This window comes from Colletotrichum tamarilloi (genome assembly GCF_030869305.1).
Source record: "Colletotrichum tamarilloi strain Tom-12 chromosome Unknown Scaffold_45.1, whole genome shotgun sequence".
In the NCBI taxonomy this organism is placed as follows: domain Eukaryota; kingdom Fungi; phylum Ascomycota; class Sordariomycetes; order Glomerellales; family Glomerellaceae; genus Colletotrichum; species Colletotrichum tamarilloi.
Window position 1 is genome coordinate 184,177 of NW_026849428.1, and position 27,364 is coordinate 211,540.

The window sequence follows — 27,364 nt, forward strand, 5'->3', positions numbered from 1 at the left end:
CATCATCCCTCCATCGGTCCCGTCGAAGCCATGCAGACGGGAATTCAAATTGGAGACGGCGTCGGTTTCTTGGTGAAAGGGCCCGTCCATATGGACAAAATGTCGCGGAAGGCTGCCTTAGCGCGATGCAGCATCGTCGATGTGCCCAAGCCAAGGTTGGTGATGGCCCCGGAGCCAAATACACCGGTACCGTGTAATTGTCGTCTCTCGAACCTGGCCACCGCTCCCTTTGACTAGGGCCATGCTTGGCGTATTGTTTGTGTGGCTGTGTGACGCGGCGCTTGCTTGAGGTTGCCAAGTATCAAACAATCGTTGAAGATGAAAAAAAAAAAAAAAATTTGGTATAGGCGAAAGCTTTGACGAAATTGTCTTGCACAATCTTTCTCTCATCTCATCTCTTTGGTGTTGTACTTTGTCCCAAAAGGCTGGAGGGACAGAGCCAAAGCGGTCGTGGTAGAATGTGAGATGTGATAGAGAGAACGTGCTGCAGACTGGATCTGCACCCCGGGCGTGGGCCTTTCTGGATCGGAATGTTGTCTAAAAAATGGTGGATGAAGGGAATGATGAAAAAGGGTCTCGTCGGTTTGGTTCGACGATGACCTTATAATCCGACTGGCGTGTTATTGCGTCTGATCATGCTCTCCCACACGATCGGTGCTGAAGGCTTGCATTCGCCTACGATGAGACACATGTTAGCTCCAAAGTCTAGAACGGAAGTGCAGGGTAGTAAAGGCAAAAGAGAAAAGAAAGCTGAGAGAATAACCGCATCAACCGCCACATGGGGAAGGGTTGCTGCTGCTGCTGTGTCTGTGATCGATGCTTTGGCTTGCTCTATGCTCTCTGGCTCTGAGAGGAGAGGGTGAACAGGGAGACTGGGCGGGCCAAATTTCCTTGCCATACACCCCCATGCCAGTCCCAATTCCAGGTGCTTGGAGTTAGAGTGGAGTTGGAGACACAATCCCATTTCCGTGGCAGCAGACAGACACAGCAGAAGCACGCACCCCTGCCCGGCGTGGATGAATGGGCGATGATCGACTCTCCAAGAGCAAAGGAAGGATAGAGGACGGCGTTGCCGTGGAGAGAGGACATACCACAAACTTCATCGCCCCTATTTTTGATGCACGTCAGTATATTGTCCAAGAGAAGAGTCAGAGAGGAAGGGCGAGGAAGAATGACTCGGTTTCATCCGTCAAGATCTGCAAGAGGGCGCCATGGTGAAGGGAAAAAGAAACGACAGCGGACGTACCTGTACTCGAAATGTGTCACGCACGGGGGGCAGCGTCGTTGTGTGCGAGTGTAGACTGGGCACCACCGCGAGACGATCCAGCGGACGTGGCCGCAGTGAAATTCTCTCTGTGAGGCACCAAGATGTCAATCCAAAGTCCTGGCGTGAATAGCAAATATCCATCATCGTCGGGAAGATGCGTTGTTTGTTGGTCGAGACGTACTTGAGTGTAGTTGCACATTGCTGCTGCTTTCTGGGTGTTGTGTTTTTCGTGGGACGTGGTGACCGGAGGTAGATCCGAAGGGACAAGGAAAAAAACCCAGGCGGCGGGTATTAGTCGAAATGGGTTGAGTACGGTGTAAACCAGTGGCGGCGGGGATCCGAGTCGTACAGTCAGGGGTGTGTGGTGGCCAGCAGATACGGGCTTTGGCGAGAAAGGTTCAAGACTTGGTAGAAGAAAACAACAAGGAGGGAGAAGTTCTGGTGGGAAAAGATCGATATAGAGCTGGAAATACGGTGAAGCCGTCGTCAAAGTCGAGAAAAGGGTGGGCGCGTTTGTATTTAAAGGTCGGGGCGAAGTATTGTCAAGAGTGTGGATTCGGATGGGGAACAAGGCGAGGAGTGTGAAGAGCGTGTGAGAGAGGTGCTTGGAGGTTCTGTATATAGATGGCCTGGGCGACGACGCTCAGGGAAATCCACGCAAAGAATGTAGCTGGGATTGTCATGCAAGGTCAGGGCCATACAAGTACCGCTACGTCGGAGGTATATGTAAGGTAAACGGGACGAAGGGGGGTGAGTGGGAGGGCCAGACCAAAGAGACAGACAGACTGAGGGAGAAGGAAGAGGGCGAGGCAAGTGAGAGTATCCGTAGGAAGAGACACAAACACGCTCCCACTGATGTACCTGAGTCCTAGTTAGCCAGCCAGAGCCGGCGGGGGGCAGACCAGACTGACGGGCAGCAAGCATCATGGTCCCAGAATTATGATTGTCCCCTTGGCCCTTGCTCTTTGGCTCCAGAAAGGTTAGAAACCCAGGCCGTGGGCCACTGGAACTTGGTGCCATAGAGGTGGCTTGTGAGTGAGTGGGAGAAGAGAATGGACGGACGGATCGGGCAGAAAGATACAATTGATGCGGCAAGCCGAACAGGAAGGGTGCGCGCAGTGTTCAGGCTCTTGCTCGTCGCCATTTGGAGCACAATCCCTCAGGCTCAGGCCGGTCCGAGGGGGGTGTACGTAGGTTTTTGGGCCGTCCTGGGGGGAGTGTGGTGCCTGAGTCTCCCCTCCTCTTCGTAGGAATAGTACATCTGTATGGATACATACATGGACGCACAGTTCGAGTCGCACACGCTGCCGCTGCACAGCACTGGATATGTTGTCTATCTGTTCGTCAGACACATGTATGGGGTAGGTAAACTGACCCAAAGCCCAAGCAAGGAACCTACACAGCGAGAGACATGGGCGACTTCCCACCATCCCAGGTACGCATACCAGACCGGCGCCGCGCAGTCCCTACGTAACGATCCCTGGTTCCTCGACTCTTGTGGCTCCGTTTTCTCATCGGTTGCTCGGCCTGGTCTCGTTTGGTTTGGTGGCCAAAGGTCTTCCCTCCGCGCCAGTGTGCGTACGTGCTGCTTTGCAATCTTTGCCCTCATGCCGCCAGCCATTGATGCTCTCAGCGTCATGGTTTGTGGGAAAAGTAAAAGGGGACGGAAAACCCACTGGATGGACCCGTGCTATTCTACTGGTGGCTGGCCGGGCACCACGGGTAGCCAAACAAACCATAACGACGCTTGAGTTGGCTTTCCACGCCAGACGTACATGGCTTGCCATAGGGCAGTTTTGCCCCAAATTGGCTCTCGAGACTAATTGGCGCCAGGGGTGATCCTTCTTCACGGACGGCAACACGACCAGAGATAGCGAAACAGGCACCGGCTCGTCCCCAAAAACTACGTTGCCCTCCTCGAGCTTCTATTCGACGAAGGCGCAAGATTTGAGGAGGAGGGCCACGCAAAACGGGGAATGTACTGGGGGCGATGGAGGACCAGCGAGCCAGAAGACAGCTGTTGAGCTGCTTGAAGTGTGCACTTTGGACGGTTGGTGATCCTTGGCCACCATCAAAGTAGCTGACGCTAAACACCAAGCCATACCAGAAGCAGGAGGGTAGAGAAAGAGAGTTTTCTCACAGTGAGTAAACTAACCACCTTGGGAGATTTGGTCGGGATGTTGCACGCTAGTGCGTCTTCACAGCTCTTCTCTCTCGACAAGGTGCCTTGCCTGGCGATGGGCTGGCTGTTGCCTCTCTACGGAGTGCGGATACGCTCTTTCTCTGTCGTCTCCTTGACCAGGCCTCTCTTCACCAATTACGAATCAGAAATGGGTCCCCAGACACATGACTTTCGAGCTCCCGGCAGGGATTATGGAAGCAAGAGAACGTGCGCTTCTCACTGCGTGCCATCAGTGACCAAGGCCCGGAAACCGTGGGACATCCACCGGGGACCCTCCCCCTTGTGCAAGGGGTCTGGGTGTGAGTCGTCACTGGACGTGGTAGAGCTGAGAAACGAGACGATCAAGGGGTGCGGAGGAGGGCAAGAACGCGTTCACTCAGAGACGAAAGCCAGATTGAAATGTAACTGAGGGGGGCAACAATGCAGCTTCCCTGATCTTATTCTCGTCACCTGGGCTGGGAACTTTAGGACCTTCGATGCTACAGAGCCGGACAGGGGCAATGACGAGACCCAAAGGTTAAGGGTACGGTCCTCTTGTGCATGGCCCTAGAGCCCGGTACATTGTACATTTGACAAGACAACTCCCCGCACTCGCGTCGAGGACGTGAAAGAAGGAGGCAGTTCTGACAGAGAAAGAGAAAGCGATGCAGCACAGCAAGGGTAGATGCAGAACGCAATGCTGGCGCAGCCGCGCGGTGCCGACGCAGGGCTTGGCTTCACGCACGAACGGTACTGACAAGAACGGTTCGACAGTCGACGTCGAGCAACGGGCAGTTCAGACATATTCCCTGGCGGAATCCGTACGGATAGGTGCCGGAGGTGGTGTAATGCGCTACTCGAGTCAAGGCAGCGTTTCCCACGTCTAATGAGACTCTGGAGTCTATCCGTAGAGCCCAGTCCTCTCTGGAACGGGCATCATGGCTGCAGTGTGACAGCTGAACGCTTTCCGAGAACGACTTAGTGACTCTGGGGCAGGCACTCAAGCTAGTTGCCTCACTTTCACCACGATGAGATGAGAGAGAGAGAGAAGTTCATTTAAGGATTTCAGTTGCAAAACAGACGTTGTTCTTGGCTTGGCTGAGGTCAAGAAATATTCCGCAAAATGTAACAAGAAGCGCGGGAACTCGAAAGTATCTGCCCAGACCACCCAGTCTTTGGATCTCGCACCGTCGCATGCAATGGGCATATACCGGGGTTCAAACTTATGCATGTCTTTGTGCGTCCGCAGTTCTGGCAGGGCCTGGGGGGCATAAGTACATCCCCATCCATATTATGCCTCGGCAGTCCACACGTCCAAGGCTCGAGGGCGTGCGGCGTGCCAGCCTACCAGGCCATGTCAGGTCACTTTTTCTCATGTATTCATTTATTTCATTTCTTCAACCAGATCGATGGGCGAGAGTTTGGGACACAGCCCATCGGTCTGCACGTGGCCCAGCCCCTGTCTTGCGGAGATCATTCAGAAATCGTTTGTCAAGGCGAAACGACGGAGAGGCGCATCCCAATGCCATTTCGTACCATATTACTCGCCCTGACCAGCCAGCACTCAAAGCAGTCTGCAGAAACCGTACATCAAGTGCGTGAGTCTTGTCTTTTCCCGAGCTCCAGCTACCTCTCAAGGTGCCGACGCTAGTGAGAACCTGGATCTTCCGATGCAGAGGCCATCATTTCCGACGAGATTGATAAGGTCACCGCTTCTTTTATGTGACTGCACTGACGACATCTTCCTAGCAAATATGTGCTGTTTTCTTTGGTTTAATATCGTATCCATCTTTTCGTCTCCGTTTTCCCTATCCAGGGTCTTTTGAGAGCCAGCGGTCAGTAGTTACAACTCGCAACTTGCAGCTGTTCGCGTGGCCTCGTCCACCCACTTCATGCCCATATTAGAGAACTTCTAGCTGATGAAGTGGCTCTACGTGGCTCTCCACTGCGGACATGGACTTCCCGCTAGGCGTTCCCAGACGGGTTGACTATCGTCCCATTCTCGGGGACGTTTCAAATTCGGCTTGTCTTTGTGTGTGTGTGTGCTCGTCTTCGCTCCGCAGCCTCCGCAAGCTGGCGTTTTCCCGACGGGGCTATCCTTTCACCACGTGGAAAATGTCATTCGATTCAACGGGGGAGCCACTGGTCGACGGCTTCTCCCCTTCCACTACTCATCAACCGGCGCAGCCCTTTCCGTCAGCCCCGGCCGCTTGCCGCCCGGCCCCGTCACCGGTAGTATCGCGGATGGATGGTAGCGCCTCGTGTTTAGCAAGGAGCTCGCCCGTTCAAACCCGTTGAGAACGTGATGGGTGTTCCCTTTCGCCAGACCGATGAAGATAGTTTGACGTCTGACCCACCACCGGTCAACAAGTTGAATGAAGGCAAAGGGGGGAACGACCAGTCGTTCTCTTTACATCCCACAGCAACCTAATTATCGCTTGGCCCTTCGAGTTCGTCTCGAGAAGTCTCGACTCTTGATAGATTTGCGGGAGAGTGATGCACTTGACTCATCATACCTGTCACCGGTTGATGCCGGCCTTGCTGAAGGCATCCATCCGTACGGGATAACAATTTGGGAGGGAAGCAATATTAGGTGACTATTTTGCCCATGTTCCATCCACCCTGGACCGGATCGACCGTGCGCTGCCTGCCAAATGCTGCAATGGAAATCTCCAACGATCCAAACCACCACCCCCTTCCCCTTCCTTCACCCTTACCCTCACTCATCCCCCTCGCAAAGCTTGAGCCCGCAGCAAGTTAACCTCATTATGCTTTTTGACTTTTTCGGCGATCTCGCCGATGCCGCAAAGAAGACGACAGCACGACGTCAGTTTGCCTGCCCCGAGAGCAAAAGAGCCATGTTAGCCAAGTGTCGGCAAGAGCTCAATGCTGCGGTCCGAGTCGGGGCCCATGGTTTTCCGCCTGCGTTGCTTCCTCGGGAACGACGATACTTTGGTGTCCTGGTCTTGGCTGGAGATGTACTCCAAAATCAATGACAGAGAGCCGCGGCTCGACATACCTGCTGCGCTGCGTTTCTCCGACGCTGTCTTCTCCGAGCGGACCCGACGTTTCTCTAAGCGCCAAATCCATACCAAGAGTTTTCTATCAGGATCGACAATGGGCAGTGCTTCACGTGAGACGTAGGTCTCAGTGTGGCCCGGGTGCGTTTTTCGCTTTGACCTGAGCATGAACTCTGTGCCTCACTGACATGACGATGCCCGCGAACTCATCTCTGCTGCACGTCAACGCTTTGATGTTATGACATATTCGTGCCTCCAACGTCGCTTCTTTGTCTTGTAATCGGTAGGCGCCAGTCTCGACAGAGGAGGTGAGGCGGGAAAAAGTCAGCTGTTCTCTCGGCATGTCGGACGAATAGCTTCTAGTCGTCGCCCGATGATGAGATCGAATGTTAGTGACTTCAAGCTACGACCGATATGTATGACCGGTGTGCCGTAAACGCCCAGAACCCGATGTCTTGTGTGATAACTTCAGTAAGCTCATATGCGAGGAAACCGTTCTTTTCCATATGTCCGAGCCAACCGGTGAAATTCAAGAAGCCTTCCAGAGTACAAGACCACTAAGCATTCAACGGCTGAGTGAAGATAGCAGGCCCTTGGGCCTATCCCCGGCCCCTGGGCAGTTTAAACTTTCGAGGGGACCAGTGGTGCGGGCGTCTTGCAAATCCTCTTGACCGCAAAGAGGACTCGATGAAGGCCCTACTCCACACCGGTGAACCTGCGTCCAGGGGTTTGTGGCCCGCTAAAGATTGTCACGAGCGTGGCCCTGTTGGGGACGCAGGTTGTGAGATTGACCGCTGGACGAGTCAGGCGAGGGAAGGCCCTTGTCCTGACCCTCTGAAGAACTTGACATCCCAGGCAGAGGTTTCTAGCTCGCTTCTAGCGCGTGGGAGGAGCGGGTTGAAGAACCAAAGACACGAAAGACCTGGTTACCTACCCTACGTTACTGATGTGTAAGGGTAGCAAAATCCTGTCCTTAATCATAATCAAACCCATCCTGTGATGCAGATATCCTGCCGGCATCACACTACTGCACAATAGACAGGGCGGGATAGTCCAAAATAGCCGACGCTGCTATCAAAGTATCGAACCAAACTTTTTGATGATTTTGAAACATGCTCCCACTGGCACGCAGGGAGGCATTTTCGCCCTCATACCGCGCTCTGCGATGGCCTCATCGGTGGCCTCCTCCTTTCCTTTTCGATAGCTCGGTGCTGATCCAGCGGTCAACTCCGGGGTGGGACTCGAAGCAGCCGATCATTCGTTCTGCTCACTTTGGGCGGCCGGAGGGCGTAACCATACAGATACACCATCATGCTACTATTTTCAAATGGGTTGCGTGTGTGACAGTGTGTCCATTCTCTCTGCCTATGGTGCCCTGCCTGAGCGTGGATTTCGCTTGATGAGTAGCGCCGTGGATCACGACCGGCGGTTCCGTCCCTCTGGTGCAGAGTTTTCTCTCTCCTCTTCTCTCAGCTGGCAGCCGGCGATGGCGCCCGTCATCTGGGTCAAGACTCGGAAGTGAGCAGGGAATCAGCGCCATTCGTCATTTCGTCCCTAAAGAATACCCATTCAATCCCCCCCTCGTAGAAACTCCACGTCAGGGTCAAATCTCGCCTGCCGCCCCGGCAGCTATATCCAGGGCAGCAAAAAGTCCCAGCAGCCTGGCTCGGCTGGCATATGTGGCTGACGCCAGTACCGTTCTATCCCAGTGCTCCGAGCCGCTAGGCCAATCAACGCGTGATCCGCTGGGCTGTCTCGGGGGTTCCCAATGGCATGGTTCCGGAATCTGATTCGTAAAAGAATTGCAGGCTCTATTTCCGATATGGGTTCTTTTTGGCCCTGGGGGTGGAATGGGAGCGGGCTCTCATCAAACACCATAGCCGGGCTCCATTCCTGTCCGGTCGCTGTACTCCGTAACGTGGAATGATCGGGGTGCGACGTTGGCTTCATCTTGTTCTTTTGCTGAGGGGGCAAAGAGGTCGAGCGAGAATGGGGCGGTGACTGCAATGGAGATTTGACGTGGCCGATCGCGATGCGGATGTGCGTCAACATATCAGTCACTCCTTGACCCGCTGGCCTCGAGATGTGCAGTGCTGTTCGATGGAACATATGCCACGGATGACTGAGGTATGCGGGAGATGCAGTCCAAACTCCACGCGCGCTAGAAACAAGTTTTCTTTCCCCTGGTCAGGCTCCTCGCGTCGCTACGCCAGCTAGGCCAGATCGTTAGAATCTATGTTCTTTTCATGGAGCTGGCCCGGGAGTTTCGACCGTTCCTCGTTCGGGCTTATCCCGACGTCCTCCGTTTAGAAGACCGTGTGTTCGGAAGCAAATAAGCAGCGAGTTTGCGACTGTACAGAGTACGGATGCTCGTACATCGTCCCACCGCGCTGTGTGATAGAAAAGACGGCTTTGTGACTCGACCGAATTGCCGTCAACTGAGTCATTGCACAGCAAGCCCAGCCGGGAAAAAAGAAACCGTGTATGCGGGTTGATTATCCGTACCTTCCCATCTCTCGCTTTCGCGCCGGCACGCTGGTTCGCCTGAACGGTTCGTCCCACCGCCCGTTGCCGTCCGCATCTGTCTGGTCTGCCACTGTGGGGAGAGCTATCTAGAAAGAGAAGAGTGTGTGTGACTCTATGATCATTAATGACACCGCCCGGCGGGAATATTGCCCCAGATGTGCCATTCTGCCGGCAGGATACATCATTCACACACCCTTGAACAGGCCGCTGAAACGCTGTCCTCGTACCGAACCTGCGAGAGAGGCGGACCTCTCCGATGTGTGCCTCGCCGCTGTCTCCGTTGATTGGTGACTTTGGTTATGCACGAATATACGTCGGGATCATATGGACCGACGCATCAAAGCTGATTGGTTTTGACCGGGTGCATTGCACCGAGATCGTCGTTTCGATCCTGTCGGTACCCAGGCGATGCAGACTGCAGCTTGCTGAAGAATGACAAGGGCTTAAGGGGTGGGTAAGGTAGGAGTACGAATCCTACCGTCCTCTGGCCTAGACTTTGAGGCCTTGACCGGTGATGCAGCAACGAGACCTCGTTAGACTTCTAACATGCCATGATATACCACTATCGGGCTCCGAGTATTGTCGAGGGTGTGCTTAAGGTCGCCCCAAAGACTAAGGGAAATATATTCCTGTTCTAGATCGTTGAGGGATGCAGCCGCCCCGGCACGGCACAACTTCTCGGGTATCTCTACGTCTCCTCGACCAAGTTCCTGTGATTGAAGCATTCGCGCACCACCCCGTTTGTGATCCACGGCAGTCGAACGGCACTCATTGTCTTCTCGCCAGGTTTCTCCACCGTATCCCTCGGCTGAAGGATCGACCCACGCTGCCTTACGTTCGGGTCGCAGCTCCATTCAAGGCAATTACAGCAATGATAGGCGGTATCTACACCACACTAGAGCAAGTCTACAACATGCGGGCAACACGCCTCCGCTTGCTAAGACTTTGGTGTAGCTCAAAGTCCCTGAAGATCTGTCAGCTCCACAGCCAGATAGATGGGGGCCCGAAGCTTGAAAATGGAGTAGTGATGCCCAACGTCTTTGGGCTGAGGAGACGTGAATCAGAAAGCTGGGGACGGCGAGATTGAAAGACCCATCTTTGAGGCGAATTCCCTATGTCTGATTGCAAGAGCAAGACGGGGTTTCTGGAATCATGGGCATAAGATGGAATTCTCCTATTCTGTGGAGGCTATGCTGTTTGACATGTTCCATCTTTGTCTGAAGATCGGGTCCAGGGTTGGGTAGCTCTCACAGCCTAAGCTCTTAAATGTGCATGCGATATAAGTTGGACTTTGTAATAATCTTTGTGCATATGCCGTATCTTGCATTCGACCTTATATCAGATGAAGCGAAAAGGTTGAGTTCGGCCCCTCATCGACCTGACAGGTGACTGTTGGAGAGGTTGAGCTGCGATGTCTCCAGGCCGATGCCTAGGCCGCCGTTTTCTGATTCGTCGCGACTCGTGTAAAGTCTTGTCCGATTAAGAGATGATTACTCCGTACAGACAGATCGAGACATCTGAGAAGTTAGCTGGCTTTACTCGGTCTCGTGTGTATTGTGTCATCTGGATCGTGAGTTTGGGTTTTGCAAAAAGGGGCTCCCGGTGCGCTCGCCGAACCGGCGAGGACGCCGACATGAACCAAACGAGATGACAATCACAAGACCTGTCCCAACTGAACAAGGAACCTAAAGTCCGGGATACCTAATTTGTTAATACGATGGTGTGCAATAGAATCAACCATTGCAACCCTCCCGCCGGAAGCAAATATCGGCAGTATTCTAAGCCTCATTTATCGGCCTCAACTCCGGCGGACTTTCAGCCATTTTCAAGCCCCGTTCATCCTGGCTTCGATGTTCTCATCCCAGACGATTCAGTGCATGCCGATAAAGAGTTTGGTGTCACGACACACCATATTCAGTAACCGTTATCTCTAGACTTAGGAGAAGGTCTGTTTGAGAATTGACCGTTGGAAACCAACTCCGAGGATTCGTCAGAATATATGCAGCACTCGGCCGCGAATTTCAGGTTCATGAGATTCAGTGCGAGGCCTGTCGTGTCCTCAACCAGATGGAGAGCATATCGCTCTTCGCATCTAGTCCCATGTCGAGCTTTCCAGAGCGTCTCGTCTGGCAACCGTTCGCTTGAATAAGCCCATTGTGAAGCCCCGCAAAGACAGACGTGCAGAAACTCAATACCAGAGACAGCGCTAGAGAGAAAGACGTAGGACAGTCAGACGCGGGTCTCGACGAAATGGATACATTTTTGGTTAAGACCTCAAGACTGCACAACATCGGCCGAGCCCTTCTGTCTAGCTCCCGTTGGCAGATCTTCTAAGCCGGTTGAATCTTAATCTCACAGCCGCCGGACACGAAAGGCCAAACATGAGAGGGCATAAGTCAACTGTGTTTCTGTCTTCCCCCTCATTCAGAATGAGCCATCTTGACTAGAGCTACGAAACTTCTCGACGCCGAAGTCCACTCCGAGTATGACCAGGCATTCGGTGTCAATGCTCATGTAAAGCTAGGCGATCCTTTACGGATGCTATCAAGCCATTTCATCCAGTCTAGATATTCGTTCATTGGACGAAGTCCTCTTGCACGTTCCTCGTTGGCTCGGGATTCTTACAGCGACAGTGTAACAAACGCCTTGCTCGAGAACTCGCTCTCGACGTGATGAAGACAATGCGCCCAATAACCCCGAGACTGGGAGCCACATGCCGCGGAATAATGACCGTTAATACCAGGCAAAGTTGATTCTGTTCGAAGAGTAGGTGCAAGCCGAAGCCAAAGTCCGTAGTTATGGTCAGGGCAAACAGTGCATATTATTGTGATGGACCTTTGAACGAGACACTGGTGGAGATAAATCATGCCTTGAGGGGTCTAAGCATGATACCAGCCTTTCTTTCTCCCAGATCAGCGATATGCTAGACAATTGGCATCACCGTAGTCTGTTAGCTTGTGTCACAAAGACTCACATCGGCCTAAATAGCTGGAAAGTGCTTCATAGTTCTTCCTATAGGGCTTTTTCATGCACGCAATCGGCAAAACCTATTCTTCATCTTGTTTACACGGACGCCTTAAGGTTCTACGCGGCCTATGACGCTCTCGTAACTAAACTCGGCAATGCGTTATTGTTCCGCTAAAGGTTGTTGTTTTCCTAACAAAACCCCAGTTGAATATAGATTACTGGCATGCAGAAGTCGATCGAATTATCTTGGCTCCGTGAATACGAGGCTACCAAGACTCGATGACTGCCATCATGCTGCAACCCTATCGTTCCTCGTCGTTTACCTAGCCTCACCCACTCGCTGATGAAACCCGCCCAACAAATCTAGTTCATGCGCTATCATCAGCATTTGGTTGATCTGTTTCAATTCGTAACAGAGTTTCACCGACTTTGATTCACTGCAGGAGAATAAAGGGCGTGATTGACGAGCCTAGATACCTGGCCTGGGTACATATACGTAGTGCTGCCGATCCTTGACATGTAGACCGTAATCTAAGATGCGGGTGGACTATGGCCGGTGAACGGAACATGTAAGGCATTTGTAGGGCGCAGTGAGTTGATCCCTAGTTTTGGCTTTGTCTACAGAGCTGAGAAGCAACTGCGAGAAACTCTCTCGATCATTACGTAGCTTTTTCTTCCCACGATCGGGTTCTGGTTTTTTGATCCATAGCCAACGCAGCTTTGACATGGCCCCATCTACCAGAAACGGCCATAACTTGAGCAGCATGTTCCTCACTTAGAGTTTGGACAGCCTCTTAAACATATACATGGCTCCGTTGAGAGGGTTGTGGTAGTAAGGGGATGTTTCTTTGAATCCCTCCGAAGCATACAGTCCAATTGCAGCTTGCATCTTGGTCATGGTGTCGAGAAGAGCCTCGTCGTAACCTTGCTCCTCCGCGCGCCGCAGTACCTCACAGACCAGAAGTCTGGCCACTTGCTTGCCTCTCGCCTCCGGATAAACGAACAGTCTTTTGACTTCGCAGTATCGAGCGTCGAGTCGGCGGTCCAGGAGATAACGTGACTCGAGATGCAGAGGTCGCATCGCAATGCACCCAAGGATGTTTCTGCTTGTCGAGTCTACGGCAAGAAGTAGTGCGCCGGATGGAGGTGAGTATTTTCCAGGTAGATCTTTGAGCTCTTCGGCATAATTTTGGAAAGAGATATCTTCGTCCAGCCATTCTGTGTACGCTTCAAAGCATTTCCTGGCGGCAGTCATATCAGTTGCGCCTGTCGCTTGTCGAACAATAACCGGCGTCGGTACATCTTGTATGGCAGGATTCCGCATTATGGCTGGAGGATCTGGCATCTTTTGGTAGTGAAAGGCACACAGTGTTCACTGATGACAGGTGTTGACCTTAGCATCAAGGATTCAAAGGGTTTGGCGACCCTTTTGTCCTCTCATAGCAGGCTTATCTTAACGATTGCTATTGCGCAAAGACGACCAAACGGTAGTGGGCCGGGGCATATGCATTGCCGATGTGAACCGCTAGAATAATCTAGACAGCTCTGGCATTGGCTGACGGCCCATGTTACATGAAAGCGGAATGCTTCTTGGTCTATGCGGAACGTACATGTACGCTGACGACTCTAGTCCGACATCGGTCCTCCGGGCAGGAAATCGGCTAATACTTCCCAAGCGCTGCGGCTCATCTACGCAATGCGCCCTTGTTGTCGATCCAATTCTAGGATTGAATCAACTGGAAATTTCTTGCAAACATAACGGATGTAGTGATTTTAGAGACAATTGTAACTCAAACACAACGCAATATTGCGAGGCGAGCGAAACAATCGTGGAGGCTATCAAGTGTGCTGTGTGGAACAAGACATTCCGGTACCCAGGTTATAGACATCATCGTCATTACGATAAATGATAAGCGGGTTGAGCGCATGTTACGACAAGAATCTTGGCTAGCTACTTTTAGGTATCTTCGATGGCCATGATTTTATTAGCTACTCTAAAGCTGCCTGCGAGCCACTAGTCCCCACGATATTCGCTCCCGTCTCGCCACCCATGATATGTATGTAAGCTACATTGGTTTGCAGCCATGTTTGTACGAACTTCCAGATAGTGGAAAGGGCACTTACTTATGGATTGTACCATATTGTCCATAGATTTCTGTGGAACAGGCGTCGGACTTGGAAGTTTTTCAGCCAGCTGTTTTCCATCTCTCAGAGGTCAGATGATCCGAAGACGGAATAACATCTTTCTTGAGCTTCTTTCAGCGACATCATGATGGAAAGTTTTCCACTTCCGAATGAACCTTGGAAACTCTATTAAACGAATTTACATTTTCCCAAATGCTTGAGGGCTAATCCTTCTTGTGTTTCTATATGGATAACGCGCCTATCAGGCAGCAAAGTCTGGTGAATGGGTAAGTAGACTTGACAACTACCTTATGTGATAATCTGATCAGATTTGAATCACTTGACATATCATTTAGGTCCAAATAATAAAAGATTGCAATTCTAGATGTGGTGCCTTCTTCATGATACCTTTATCACTGTAAGACCTTGCTCGAACCGTTAATGTTCTTAGAAGGGTCCTACCTACCCCTTTCGGCTTCAACACAACCGAAAGGTCGGCTCTGCTGACGTGTGTACTAACAGCACTGTCCCGCAAGACCAAGTTCAAAATTCAACTCAGTAGTTGAAGAGAGCGGTAATATGTAATTTGATTTCCGAGGTGGTCTGAGGCCGCTTCGCTCTACGGCCTAGCCAGTACCACAGCCGGTTCGACATGTGGAACAAACAATTTGGCCTCAAAATAGACCCAGGGAGGACGGCAAAGGCCACGATTCAAGTATTAGGTACATCAATATTATTAATGAGATCTTCATGAGCTCCGGCCGAAACGTTCGGACGTCGGTAGAATGAATGTGATGGAGATGTAAAGACGGAGCCCAGAGCCACCCGGTCGGCTGTGAGACAGTACCGAGATCTACGTTATGTTGTTGATAGCGCCCGCGTCTCGGGCCCGGCCGAGCTGGGAGTAAAACAATTTCCACTTAGTATTCCACCTACTCTAGGATGACTTTGGCCTTAAGCCCTCCAAGGCGGCGGAGAGATCACTCAAAACCTTCATAGACTTAATGCTACCTCACATTAGGCTTCTAAAAATACTTCAAAAACATACAAGAAGCAAACAACTCGTGAAAGAAAGAGGCGTCTTCCGTGAGCCTTCTACGTCAGTTGATGCCGTTGAGGGTGCTGGTGAACATCCGTACCGTACGGAGCGGAGGATCCATTGACCTCCGGAAGGCCGACGGACTTTTCGCTTGCGGTGCCGGCGTCCCGGATGACACACAAACTTGCTGCAACCCGCTCCGCACGGCTTACGCAGTCCGGTTAGTGTCTCTCAGGCTAGCCAGTCAAGCCAGTACCGCCCGCCGCCCATTCAGCCCTACACGAAAGCTTGTCGCGCGGGAAAGAAAGCTTGAGGCCATTTTTTTGCCACCGCGACGCGAGATGAACTCGTTAGTCTGGGGCCCGTTAGATGGGAGGCATGGTCATCGGCCGCGCGCGGCTTACTTTTTAATGCCGAGCGCGGCGCAGCGAGACGAAACGAGACGAGGGGTGGTTTAGGCTTGCTTACTACGCAAAAGACTGCATGCTCAGCGTCTCGCAGTGGCGCCGCCACTAAGTGTTTAAGTGTGTAAGACGGGTACTTGAGTAGGACTATGTATGTCGAGGTAACTTGCCGGCCCTGGAATGTTGAACGATGCGGTTGGTTACAATGTTTGTCTGGCTTTCTTTGTTTAATTGTCGAACAGTATATAACTGTCTCGGTCCCAGACATCGTCTCAACTTTTCTAAACCCTCAAGTCAGTATTTAAGCAGCGCATTACCAACTTTGTCTTCTTCATCAAACAATTTCAGAGGTCAAGCCCATCAATCACACCCATACACAATGCACGCAGCCCTCGTCAACACCTGGGGCTCACCCCCGACCTACACAACCGTCCCGGACCTCCCAGAACCATCCCCAACACAAATCCGCTTCCGCGTCCTCGCAACAGGCGTTCACCGCCTCGTTCTCTCCCGCGCCTCGGGCAAACACTACACCGCTTCCACACTTCCTCACCTCCCCGGTGCAGACGGCGTAGGCGAGGACCCGACCACCGGTCAACGCTACTTCTTCGCCGCCCTCGCGACAGGCACCTTTGCGGAATTCGTCAACGTTGACCGAGCCGCTGTATCACCGCTCCCAGAGGGCGCGGACGCTGCTGTCGTCGCTGCTTACATGAATCCCGTCATGAGTAGCTGGATGGCGCTGTCTGCGCGCGCGGCACCGCAGCAGAAAGGCTTCTCTGTCGCGATCTTGGGTGTGACAAGTGCTAGCGGGCGCGTGGCTGTTGATGTTGCTCGTGCCAAGGGTGCCGGTCGGATTGTCGGTATCGCGAGGAATGCTACTGCCATGGAGGAGATCCCGATCGACGAGCGCATCATTCTCAATGGTGAGGAGACGGACTGGTCAAAGCTGGGCGAAGTGGATGTTGTACTGGATTACGTCTATGGAAGCCCTGTGGTGGAACTGCTCAAGGCCTTGCCCAAGTCGGAGAGGGAGGTGCAGTATGTACACATTGGCTCCGTGTCTGGTGATGGGGATATTACTCTCCCTGGAGCCATCTTGCGAGGGAAGAGGGTCGCGCTCCGTGGTGCTGGACCGGGCAGCTGGCTCATGAGGGAGTATGCGAGCGAGCTTGGTGGAATGGTTGGTGTGACCGCTGCTTTGAAGGGCAAGGAAGTCAGGGTGATTGCAATGAAGGATGTTGAGAAGGGATGGAGCGAGGCGGGACTAGGCAAGACACGTGTTGTTTTCGTGAGCGATGATCTTGTGAAGTCGTCTTGATCCTTGATGGACTATGAGCACCGAGATGGAGTTTAAGATACCTTATTTAGATTGTCAAAGTTGAAATCTCTATGTCAGCCAGAATATTCAACACGCGTCACAGATTTGGGCAATTCTCATCGCATTCGGTGCAGCTTAGATTCACTATCTACACAAGTACCTTCTCCGTCAGCTACACAAAGCCAAGCCCAATCATGCTGCGTCTTTCGTCAGAACACGAGCACGTCACACCGTGGAAGGGGACAACTCACAAGTAAACCACGGCGAACCTACAGCCGCCGCAACAGCCTGCGCCACAAGCTTCTGGATCTGCACGCCAGGGTGGTAGTCGTTGAACCACAGGCAACTAACGCCATCAGCATTGTAGCACGTGGCGTCGGGAGCGCCGTAGGCGGTCGGGTTATTAATGGCCTTGTCGAACGCGGGAGTGGTATCGACGACCCAGGATGTGATGCCCGAGTTCTTGGCCTTGAAGGCGGCGAGGTTGCTGGTGATAAGGTCGTTGTACTGCTTGATGGCAGCGGCGAGCTGGGCGTTGGAGTCGGCGCCGTTGGCGAGCATAAGGGGAGTCTTTTGGGTTGCTGTGCAGATGAGGTTGTTAGTTTGATATGTGGTCTCTGCGAGTGGTGCTTCGTATGACCAGCCATGTCGGACTTTCTGATCATCCTTCCAAATGGAGGGGACAGGAAAACGGGAAAAAGCTCACGCGGAACACCAAGCAACACAAACTTTCTAACCCCAGCATCATACAAGATCTGCAACTGATCAAAATACCTTCCCAAAACCTGAACCAACAATGTCTCCCGATTCGAAAGCCAAAACGCGTTTCCCACATCGTTGACACCCATCCACACGCCCACCAAGGTATTATCCGCCGTCCAAGGCGCCCAGCTCGGCTTGGACGCCAGACTGCGCGAGAACTCAGCCACCTGGTCGATGAAGCTGAGCACTGTGGTGGCGTAGGGCGCGATGAGGCTCGCGTCCGTGGTGGCGCCGCCGTAGGCTAGGTTGTAGGAGTAGGTCAGGGAAGCGTTGAACTGGGTGACCATGAAGCCGACCCAGTCGAGGCCGCCTGAGGCGGTCCAGCCGGGCAGGTCTGGGTTGCCGAGGGGGTTTTGGGGGTTGGGTTTTGTGGAGTTGATGTTGAAGCCAGTCTGGGAGTAGGAGTCTCCGCTGTTTGTCTTGGTGAGCTTCGTTTCTCTTGCTGTGGAGTATGTATGCGGTGTGACTTACAAGGTGATGAAGTACTTTGGCCCCGAAGGAGACGGGACGGAGGTGGCCGTTGACGCCGGGGCGCGGGAGGAAGAGGTGGTGCGGACGGAGGTGGTGGTTGTCACGGCGCGGGTGGTCGAGGCCGGGACGCTGGTGGCTTTGGTAGAGGAAACGGCCGGCGCCGTCCCGGGAACACATTGGTCTACAGCCAGTCAACCCTAGGTGTCCAACATTCTCTCCTCTCCCAACGCGGAATTTACTCACAATACCAAGCATTCTGGGAGGAGCAATATGCTCCCGAAGCGCAGCTAGTCGAGCCTGTCCATCCTGTGCCGCCACACTGTCCCCAGACGGGAGCTTGTGCGTTGGCGGTGAGGGCCAAGCCGGCGGCGACGAGGACGGATGCCGTGATGCGAGCCATTGTCGTTGTGGATTGTGATTCCAGAGGGAACAGACCAACCTAGCAATTTCAAAGACCCAAGGGATGGGCAACAAGGCAGGTCGTCTTTATATAGACGCGAAATTCACTTCTTCTCTCTTGGCTGCTACATCACCCCATCCCGCTTTCAATATCTCTAGTGGGAACCTCCATCCGTGAACCCAATCCTAACCGGGAAGTTGATCGAGCGATGCTTCCGAAGCCACGAGCTCTCAAAGACTCGTCTGAGCCCGAGGGGGTTCCCTACAGTCATTGGCGGGAAAAGGATCGACAGTATCTGGGGGACCCCTTCCCTCTGTCCCCGTTCGTGCGGAGATTCATCTCGTGCCTGGGAAGAAACGGCAAGCTCGCAGGACCCAGGTCCGCGGTTCGCTTTGGTAAACAACCAGACCATACGAGCAAACTGCCAAACATTGAAAGAAGGAGGGGGGGGGAAAGCTTGAGAAGCACACCTTGACAAGCGTGACAAGATGAAAGTGGATCATGGTGGGCCGGCAGGCCGGGTGGTAGCGTGGTTGTTGATGCGGGGACGCGGAGGGAGGGCATCCCCGACCCCAAAGAGGCAACGGGCGGGATCCACATTGGATGTCACGGCCGGATGAGCGGGATCTTCTAGGAAGTTGGGGTTTGGACGGTCGTCTTGTCAGGTGTCTAGCCCGAATGGTTATATTGCAATATGTGGGTTTGGAAAGCTTAAGAGTTTGGGGGATGAAATGTTTTGATTCTTGATTCACCTTGGTGGGCTATTCCCGGTCCGTTTCCAAACATTCAATACCCGATCATCTATGGATACTCTGTGAAGAACGCCTCGTGTAGAATAGGTAGACTTCATGTATGAGAAAAACTCATCACGACTTCAAGATGGGGGAACGCCAAGGTCAAGAACATAAGTCTTTCGAGTGACTCTAACTGACAGCTATGGATAGTCGTAGGGACAGTGGTATATCTCAAAAACCAAATAACCAAACCAAGCATGAAGCAAAAACAAACGGCTTGACGTGGCAAGTCACCGACCGAAAATCCAGTAGATCCCAACCCCAAAGTTTTTTTCCCATCCAATGTCGAGAAAGCCTTCCTTCCCGCCCAATACACCAAATCATACAAACAAGTACAAAAAGATATCATGGCTAAAACAGACTTGACGAAGGAACACAGGATTTTTCCCCAACCGCGTCATCAAATTCATCCATCCACCGACACCCAAGCTGAAATGCAAAAAAGAAAAATGCAAAAAGGCATACGTAAATGCAGCGCAGACATGATGGTACATAACATATGCTCAGAGGAGGTATCGTAAGAAGATTTTACAGCCCTTCTTGGTTCCCCTCTCACTCTCGGGCCTAGCCCGTAGAGTATAGTATCGGCATTTTATGCCTTATTCTTCTCCTTGATGTAGCCGTCGGCAACCTCAAGACACACTAGGAACGAAAAGTCAGTCAAAGTCCGGAGAAGCAAAGGGGAAGAGAAAAAACTCACGCTTTGCAACACTCGCGCTGCCCAGGATCTTCATTACAGAAACATCCCGCTCAATCACCTTCCAAAACCATCCCCTCACCTCCACAGCAACAAGCGAGTCCATACCCAGCTCGCCTACGCTGTGCTCCCCCTTGACGCTGCCCTCGCCCTGTCCGAGTACGACCTCGAGGTACCGCGCAAAGCCCTCGGTTAGTACGGCCGCAACTTCTTCGGCACCGCCCTCGACGGCCTTGATCTTCTCCTTGAGACTCTGCTTGCCCTGGCCCTCACCCTCGGCGCCCTCATCATCCTCTTCAAAGGTGAAGTGCGAGAAGCGCGGGTCAATCTGCCAGTGCAGCTTATCCTCGCGGTTGGCGTTGTACCGGCTGAGACCAGTCGTAATGTCGTAGATCTGGCCGTCGAGGGGGCGGCCCGCGACGATGGCCTCGAGGAACATGTGGTGGATGTCGCGCTCCGAGATGGGCGGGTAGCCATCCTTCTCTAGGAACGCGTAGATGTCAGTGCGCTCGCGATGGAGGAGACCGAGGCCGTAGATAACACCAATATTGAGGACTGAGCCAGCCAGGCCGCGGATGCGACGGTTGGCGGCGAGGCCGTTCATGTACATATTGGCTGCCGCGTAGTTGGATTGTCCCCCGTGGCCACCAGGCGCCGCGAACGACGAAGTCATGATGAAGAACTCCATGTCAGCCTCGCAGAAGATCTCATCAAGGTTGCTTGAGCCAACAGTCTTAGGACGCATAACCCTGTTCCAGGTCTCGACATCCATCTGCGCGAACACGCGATCGTCGAGAACCATGGCGCCATTGATGACACCAGCAACAGGCGGCATCTCCTGCGCCAGCCTTTGCTTGAACGCCCGCACGCTCTCGATGCTGGTGACATCGAGCCTCTCGATGCGTACCTCGCACCCCTTGGCGCTAAGGTCGTCGATCCACTGAGGCTGCATATTGGGGTTGCGGCTGGCGAGGACGATGTGGCGCGCGCCGTGCTCGAAGAAGAGGTTGCACAGACTCTGACCCATGTCGCGTGTCAAGCCGACGAGGACGTAGGTCTTGTACGGGCGGAGGAGTTGAGTGCCAAAGAGGGGCTTGGCAATGTGCTGCACCTCGCGCTCAGCGCGCCAGTCGAGGATCTGGAAGGGCTCGCTGCCTCCGGTGTGGTCGAGGAGCTGAGGGACGGAGATGGATTCCAGAGCCGGGAAACCGATGCGGCTGTTCATGCTTCTGACATTGGTGATTGCCTTACCGATGGCTGTCTCCCAGAGATGCTCAATGTCCATAGAGTCACCGAGGGCGACAACGTGCTCGGAAGTGAGAAGAGAGAAGCGAGAGTGGTACTCGCAGTTCTCGGGAAGGCAGTCAAGGATGGTCTCGGAGAGTTCGCTGCCCTCGGGCAGGAAGTCAATGACGGAAGCACCATGAGCAGGGAAGAGTGCCTTGAGCTCGCGGTTGCTGGCGTAAGGGTGAATATAGCGTTGATCAAAGGACTTGCGCTTTGATCCGTTTGTGGTGCAAGCAATGACACTCGCACCCTTTGCCTCAAAGACCTCTTTCATGCACTCCAAGAGAGCGGCATCGGGCTCTAGGAGAAGCACAGTTTGCTCCATCATGTCTTCGGCGACGGACAAGGCCACGAGATATCTCAGGACGAGACCCAGGAGGAGCTTGGGCTCAATGTTGCTACTGCTGAGCTGGAAGACGCAAGAGTTGGGAACGGTGACGTAGGACGAGTTCGACTTGGTCATGGCAAGGCACAGCTCGCCTGATGTGACCTCCTTGCCAATGCAAACATGAGAGGCGTACTTGAGTCCAAAGTTGATGACTTCGACTGAGCTATACTTGACTTGGATGACGCTCTGGTCGGGAATTGCCACGGCGTCATCAATGTCGGTCTCCTCGACGATGTTGGCAGTGTAGACGGCAGAGCCATCGCCAGACTGTGTAGAGACAACCTCGACGCATTGCTTCAGAGTGTTGACCTCGTCAGCCACAAGGCGGCGAGGGCAGTTGACACGGTCATTACCTTCCTTCCAGGGAAGAAGACGAGGGATGAGCCTCTTGCCATGCTCCATGAAGATCTCATTCTCGTGAGACCACAGCAACTTGCCATCCTGAGCAGCGCTCCGCAGCGTCTTCATGCTGAGACGGAGGAAGGTCTCAGCGACGAGGTCGCTCGAGTCCCGACGGGAGTCGAGGTCGAGCATCTGCAGCTTCAGGCTGGGGATCTCAGCAAGCATGGAGCGACAGAAGCCGAAAGTGGCCGCGTGCTCAGGGTTGCCAGCGCGCGAGTTCATGGTGACCCAGAGGACAACCTTCTCAGGCGCCATCAGGGCACGGAATAGATCAAGACGCTCGGGCGTCATGGAACTCATTATGGGCTCATCCAAATCCGCAAGGAAGATGACGGAGCTGATCTCGTTAAAGATGGCAGGCTGAAGAGAGTCCAAGTCGGCGATGATGTCGATGCTGCTGCACAACGAGTCCAGCTTCTGATGAACCTCGGCAGACAGGTCGGCCGTGTTCTCCTGGGCACCGATGATGAGGGTGTGGCCCATAACCTTGGGCACGGAGCTGTTGAGGGGGTTGAGAGCAGCCTGCTTGATGTCCGACTCGGCCTGTCTGACGATGAGGGAGAAGTCAGGAGCGAAGAATTGCTCGGCGTTCTTAGAGACACGCGCAAAGCCGCACTCGTCGAGAAGGTCAGGCCACTCGGGAGGAGTAAGCGGCAGATCAGCCTGCCTCCTCACGCCAAAGGCGCGACGAAGTCTGTCACGAAGAGGGCTCATCGACTCGTGGATGAGGATGAGAAAACCACCAGGCTTCATGAGGCTCTGGACCTGCTTGAGCTTGGAACGCTGCTCAGCACCCTTGACAATCGAGGTTGTCAGAACGACCATGTCAAACGGCTGGAGAGATGAGTTGTCTTCGTTGTCAAGGATTTTGGTGTGCTCGGTATCAATCTTCTTCTTGATCGCGTCGGATGAGAATCTTGCCATCAGGTCCGGCTCAGTCTCGTTGCCCAACGTGTAGGAAACGAATGAGCCCTTGAAGCCGTCAATGACGTGCTTTGTGAGCGCGGTCTCGGGGTCAGTCAAACCAAGCACTCGCATGCGAGGGTATCGGTGAGCGAGCTGGGAGACGACACGGCTGACATGGGAGCGGAAGCGATGAAGCTGCTTGGCTTCCTGGATGATGGTCGAGAGCATCGCAGGGAGCACATCGGGGATGTTCTCACCAAGCAGCCGGATGAAGCTGAGGGCGTGCTGGAAGGGAGACTGCAGGATGTAGGCGTCTAGTGTCTCGGCAGTGTCCTGTTGCCAAGGGCTGAGAGTAGCCTCGGACGGTCTAGCCTTGGGAGGCGACATGGGAGTGGCCGGCGGGGTGAAGAAGTTGGGCGACGACGAGAGATCCTTGAGCGAGTCATCGTGGATGTAGAAGCGCGCGACTCTCTCGCAGGCCTCGAGCAGGATGCGCTCGGTAGCAACGTCCTCTTGGCTAAGGTCGGCAGCAATGATCTCGTGCTCAGGATCCAGATCACACACGGTCGTGAGATAGAGCTCCTTATCGTCCTCGGGCTTGGAGTTGGCAAAGGAAGCGACCATGAGACCCTCAACCTGGATCTCCATTTCGCCGTCGGGGTTGTAGATGCTCATGTCACCAACAAACTTTGTCGTCGCGGTCTTAGTGCGAGGAATCTCCTGAGTAATGACAGAGTCGACAACTAGCGATGCATTGTCTGCAGGCTTACCATCGCAAAGCGCGAGGTTGAAGCGAATCTTCTCAATGCTCCTGGGGAGGAAAGAAGTCCAGAGAGACTTGTCACCGGGCGAAGCCACAGCGGCAAAGACGGAGTGGAAGCAGCTGTCCAGGGTGGCAGGGCTGACGCCGAGTCCGGTAGTATCGGTGTTGTGGAACTTCTGGAGCGTAGCCGAGCAGAAGTTGTATCTGCGATCAATGCTTTGCAGAGCGCGGAAGGGGCCAGTGTAATCCAAGCCGATGTCCAACATCATCTGATAGAAGGAGTCGGTGTCGGCAGGAAGAGTTTCAGCCATCGAGGGATCGCGTGTGGGGAGGGCATCTTCTGATGGCTCGCCGAGGTAGATGCGAAGGTTACCAGTGAAGTTCTTCTGCATAGGAGTGACACCATCAGCGTAGCATGATGTGATGGTGAAGACACCCTCGATAATCTTGCCAGCCAAGCGGCCCTTGGTGGAAGGAGGCGCGATGCTCAATGACACCAAGATTTCGACACCGTAGGTGTTTGCCTCCAGGGAGATACCGCTCATGAACTCAAGATCCGTGAGCTCAACAACCGAAGCCTCACGGCCATTGAGAACAGCCTTTGCAGCATCCAGTGCAAGCACGCAGTAGGCAGAGGCAGGAAGCAGAGCCTGGCCCTGGAACTTGTGGTGCTGGATCCAAGGGACAGTCTCAAGCTTAAGGATGTTGCGCCATCTCAGCTCAAACTCCGTGTCATCGCGAGTGCGGACACCGAGAAGCTCATGAGGTCCCTTCTCGCGGAACTGATACTGGTGGGCGATGCGAGACTCGCGGAAATGCATTTGGCTGTGGTCCCAGGGATAGGAAGGCAGCTCGATTCTCGAAGACGAGAGACCAGGCTGAGAAGACTGTGCGACGAGGAGTTTCCAGTCGATGGCATCGGTGCCAAAGTAGTTCCAAGTAAAGCCCAGGAACTCGGCAAAGGCGTGTCTGTCGTCTTTCTTGCGGTCAAGTAGGCCGGCATACGACAGAGTGCCACCAGTGGCAGCTTTGACGGTCTGCTGGACGGGACCCTTGAGCGCGGGGTGAGGACCGACCTCGACGGCACTGGCAAAGGGACCCTGGGAGCTGAGAGCAAGATCAATGGCCTCGTAGAAGGAGACGGCCTTGACCATGTTGTCCTTCCAGTAAGGGCCCTTGAGCTCCTCGATGCTTGGCTCTGTGCCATCAGCATACACACTGGAGATCCAGACGGTCGAGTTGCGCTGTCTCGGCTCAATGCCGCAACCAGCCAAGTCTTCCATGTACTGAGCCGCCGGTCTCTCCATGTGAGCAGAGTGGTAAGCAGTGTCGACGACGAGAAGACGAGCGAACTTCTTCTCCTCAGTCAACTCAACCTGAAGCGCCTTGACCGCGTCCACGTCTCCAGAGAGAGTAACACTGGTCGGCGCATTGCTGGCAGCGACCCAGATACGACCCTTGATGTCGTCCCGGACGCAGAGAGCCGACGCCTCAGTGCGGGTCATACCGACAGCCATCATCATGCCCTTCTGGCCATCCTTGCCGCCGGCAAGGTGAGCAGACATACCCCTGTAGTAGGAGATGAGCATGGCATCGCGAGCGCTAAGCACACCGGCGGCATAGGCAGCACTGATCTCGCCGGATGAGTGGCCGACAACGGTGTGGAAGGAGACATTGATGCTGCCAAGTAGGTCGATAAGAGCAATCTGCACCGCAGTGCAAAGGGGCTGAGAGAGTGCGGCAATGTTAATGCGGGAGGCATCCTCCTGGTGGATGAGCTCCTCAATGAGGGACCACGTGGGCGGGTGGGGGCAAGACTTGAGAACCTTCTCGAGGTTCTCAATGGTGTTCCTGTAGACGCTGCTGGAGTGGAAGAGCTTACGGCCCATTCCGGACCACTGCGCTCCCTGACCAGTGAAGATACCGAGAATCTTGACTTCGCCGCCGTCGAGCTTGGCGCGAACACCAAGCTCAGGGTTGGAAGAAGACCCGGCTTTGGAGAGAAGGTTGTCGAGGGCGGCAATGACTCCATCGCGGGAGTCCGCACTGATGGCGGTGCGGTAGGTCAGGGCCGAACGATGGGCGTACAGGTTGTAAGCGACCTCGTCGGCCGACTTGTCAGTCGACGCCATGAAGTCACGAAGGGCCTGGGCCACAGCAACAAGAGACTTCTGTGACTTGGCAGAGATGACTAGAGGAAGGCCGACAGCGGGAGCTTCGGCGGCGTCATAGGGTGCGGTGGTGAGCGACGAGACTGGTGCCTCCAGTGCTGGAGCGAAGTGCTTCGCGACTTCATCGTGGATGCTAGGCTCGTACTTCTCGAGGATGGCATGGGAGTTGGTGCCGCCGAAGCCGAAAGAGTTGACGCTTCCTCGGAGGGGCTGGCCAGTCGGGGCCTGGGGCCAAGGGACGACATCGACAGGGATTCGGAGGTGTCCGTAGAACGGCTTCACGCTAGGGTTGAGGGTGTTGAGATGCAGGTTGGGTGGAATGCAGTTGTTGATCATGGAGTGGGCCACCTTAAGTAGGCCAGCTAGACCCGCGGCGCCTTCCGTGTGGCCGATGACCGTCTTGATGGATCCGACTACAAGCTTCGTATCGTCACTCTCGGCAGTAGTCTTGGCCTCGTTGCCGAAGAATGCCGTTGAAATGGCCTCGGCCTCCCTGGGATCTCCGGCCTGGGTGCCAGTTCCGTGAGCTTCGAAGTATTGGGGTCTATCACTGGGATTCTGTGAGTCCAGACCGGTTCTACGGTACGTGTCCCGAATCAACTCGGCTTGGGCGAGGGGGCTAGGCATGGTGATACCCTGAGTGCGTCCGTCCGAGTTCACACCAGTCTCTCTCACGATGCTGATGATGGAGTCGCCGTCTCTCAAAGCCCGAGACAGTGGCTTGATGAACAGAGCCGCAAAGCCTTCACCGCGGGCGTATCCGTCTGCACTCACATCCCACATCTTTGATGTGCCTGTAGGGCTGAGCATATGCAGACTGGCCTCGCTGATGAATTGCTCGGGGGTGATCATCAAGTTAGCACCGGCGACACAGGCCATCTCGCACTCACCGGACCGGAGACTCAAGACGGCCTGGTGAAGAGCGACGAGACTTGATGAGCATGCTGTATCAATGGTCATCGAGGGACCACGGAAGTTGAAGAAATATGAGATTCGGTTAGAGAGAATAGCCCGTGAGTTGCCTGTTGCGAAGTATTGATTCGATGTAATGTCGTCTCTTTGGCATAATGAGTCGTAGTCTGCTGTCATGAGCCCTGCGTATACGGCAACCTTCTTGCCAGCGTATTTCTCGAGTGTATATCCGGCCGATTCCAAGGCTTCGTAGACGACTTCGAGGATGATGCGTTGTTGAGGGTCGATGGCCTCGGCCTCCTTGGGTGTGATGTTGAAGAATCCTGCGTCCCATACACGGTGATCTTCCTCGAGAAAGTAGCCCTGTGTTGCGTTGGTTGCTCCATGGTATTCGCCGTCTGGGTGGTAGAAGCTTTGGGCGTTAAACCGGTTGCTCGGGACCTCTTGTGATAATTGTCTGGGGTTGGTGAGAAGATCCCAGAGTTTTGTTGTTGATGTTACGTCGCCAGCGAATCGACAACCTGTGCCAACAATGGCTATAGGCTCTGACTGGGGTTTCTTGTAGGTAGACATTGCTGTCAG

General features: G+C 53.9%; 7 protein-coding genes across 7 annotated transcripts; 3 read left to right on the forward strand and 4 right to left on the reverse strand.

Annotated features, from left to right (window-relative positions):
• Positions 1-601: 601 nt before the first annotated feature.
• Positions 602-1,466, reverse strand: CTAM01_10211 (uncharacterized protein; the record flags this gene model as incomplete). The annotated part of the gene is made up of 4 exons (XM_060526227.1): positions 602-675; positions 1,002-1,108; positions 1,247-1,353; positions 1,449-1,466. The coding sequence occupies 4 exons, from the start codon at positions 1,464-1,466 to the stop codon at positions 602-604; spliced, it is 306 nt and encodes a 101-aa protein (XP_060379172.1).
• A 4,616-nt stretch (positions 1,467-6,082) lies between these two features.
• CTAM01_10212 (uncharacterized protein) lies at positions 6,083-6,424 on the forward strand (the record flags this gene model as incomplete). The annotated part of the gene is made up of 1 exon (XM_060526228.1): positions 6,083-6,424. The coding sequence occupies one exon, from the start codon at positions 6,083-6,085 to the stop codon at positions 6,422-6,424; it is 342 nt and encodes a 113-aa protein (XP_060379173.1).
• Positions 6,425-11,512: 5,088 nt separating this feature from the next.
• Positions 11,513-11,647, forward strand: CTAM01_10213 (uncharacterized protein; the record flags this gene model as incomplete). The annotated part of the gene is made up of 1 exon (XM_060526229.1): positions 11,513-11,647. One exon carries the CDS (start codon positions 11,513-11,515, stop codon positions 11,645-11,647), a length of 135 nt encoding a protein of 44 aa, XP_060379174.1.
• A 1,069-nt stretch (positions 11,648-12,716) lies between these two features.
• On the reverse strand, positions 12,717-13,265 carry CTAM01_10214 (uncharacterized protein; the record flags this gene model as incomplete). The annotated part of the gene is made up of 1 exon (XM_060526230.1): positions 12,717-13,265. One exon carries the CDS (start codon positions 13,263-13,265, stop codon positions 12,717-12,719), a length of 549 nt encoding a protein of 182 aa, XP_060379175.1.
• Positions 13,266-15,887: 2,622 nt separating this feature from the next.
• Positions 15,888-16,829, forward strand: CTAM01_10215 (quinone oxidoreductase; the record flags this gene model as incomplete). Its single annotated transcript, XM_060526231.1, has 1 exon — positions 15,888-16,829. The coding sequence occupies one exon, from the start codon at positions 15,888-15,890 to the stop codon at positions 16,827-16,829; it is 942 nt and encodes a 313-aa protein (XP_060379176.1).
• Positions 16,830-17,021: 192 nt separating this feature from the next.
• CTAM01_10216 (fungal cellulose binding domain-containing protein) lies at positions 17,022-18,462 on the reverse strand (the record flags this gene model as incomplete). The annotated part of the gene is made up of 5 exons (XM_060526232.1): positions 17,022-17,032; positions 17,081-17,410; positions 17,536-18,002; positions 18,063-18,243; positions 18,306-18,462. The coding sequence occupies 5 exons, from the start codon at positions 18,460-18,462 to the stop codon at positions 17,022-17,024; spliced, it is 1,146 nt and encodes a 381-aa protein (XP_060379177.1).
• A 1,386-nt stretch (positions 18,463-19,848) lies between these two features.
• On the reverse strand, positions 19,849-27,355 carry CTAM01_10217 (beta-ketoacyl synthase domain-containing protein; the record flags this gene model as incomplete). The annotated part of the gene is made up of 2 exons (XM_060526233.1): positions 19,849-19,898; positions 19,957-27,355. 2 exons carry the CDS (start codon positions 27,353-27,355, stop codon positions 19,849-19,851), a joined length of 7,449 nt encoding a protein of 2,482 aa, XP_060379178.1.
• Between the last annotated feature and the right edge of the window lie 9 nt (positions 27,356-27,364).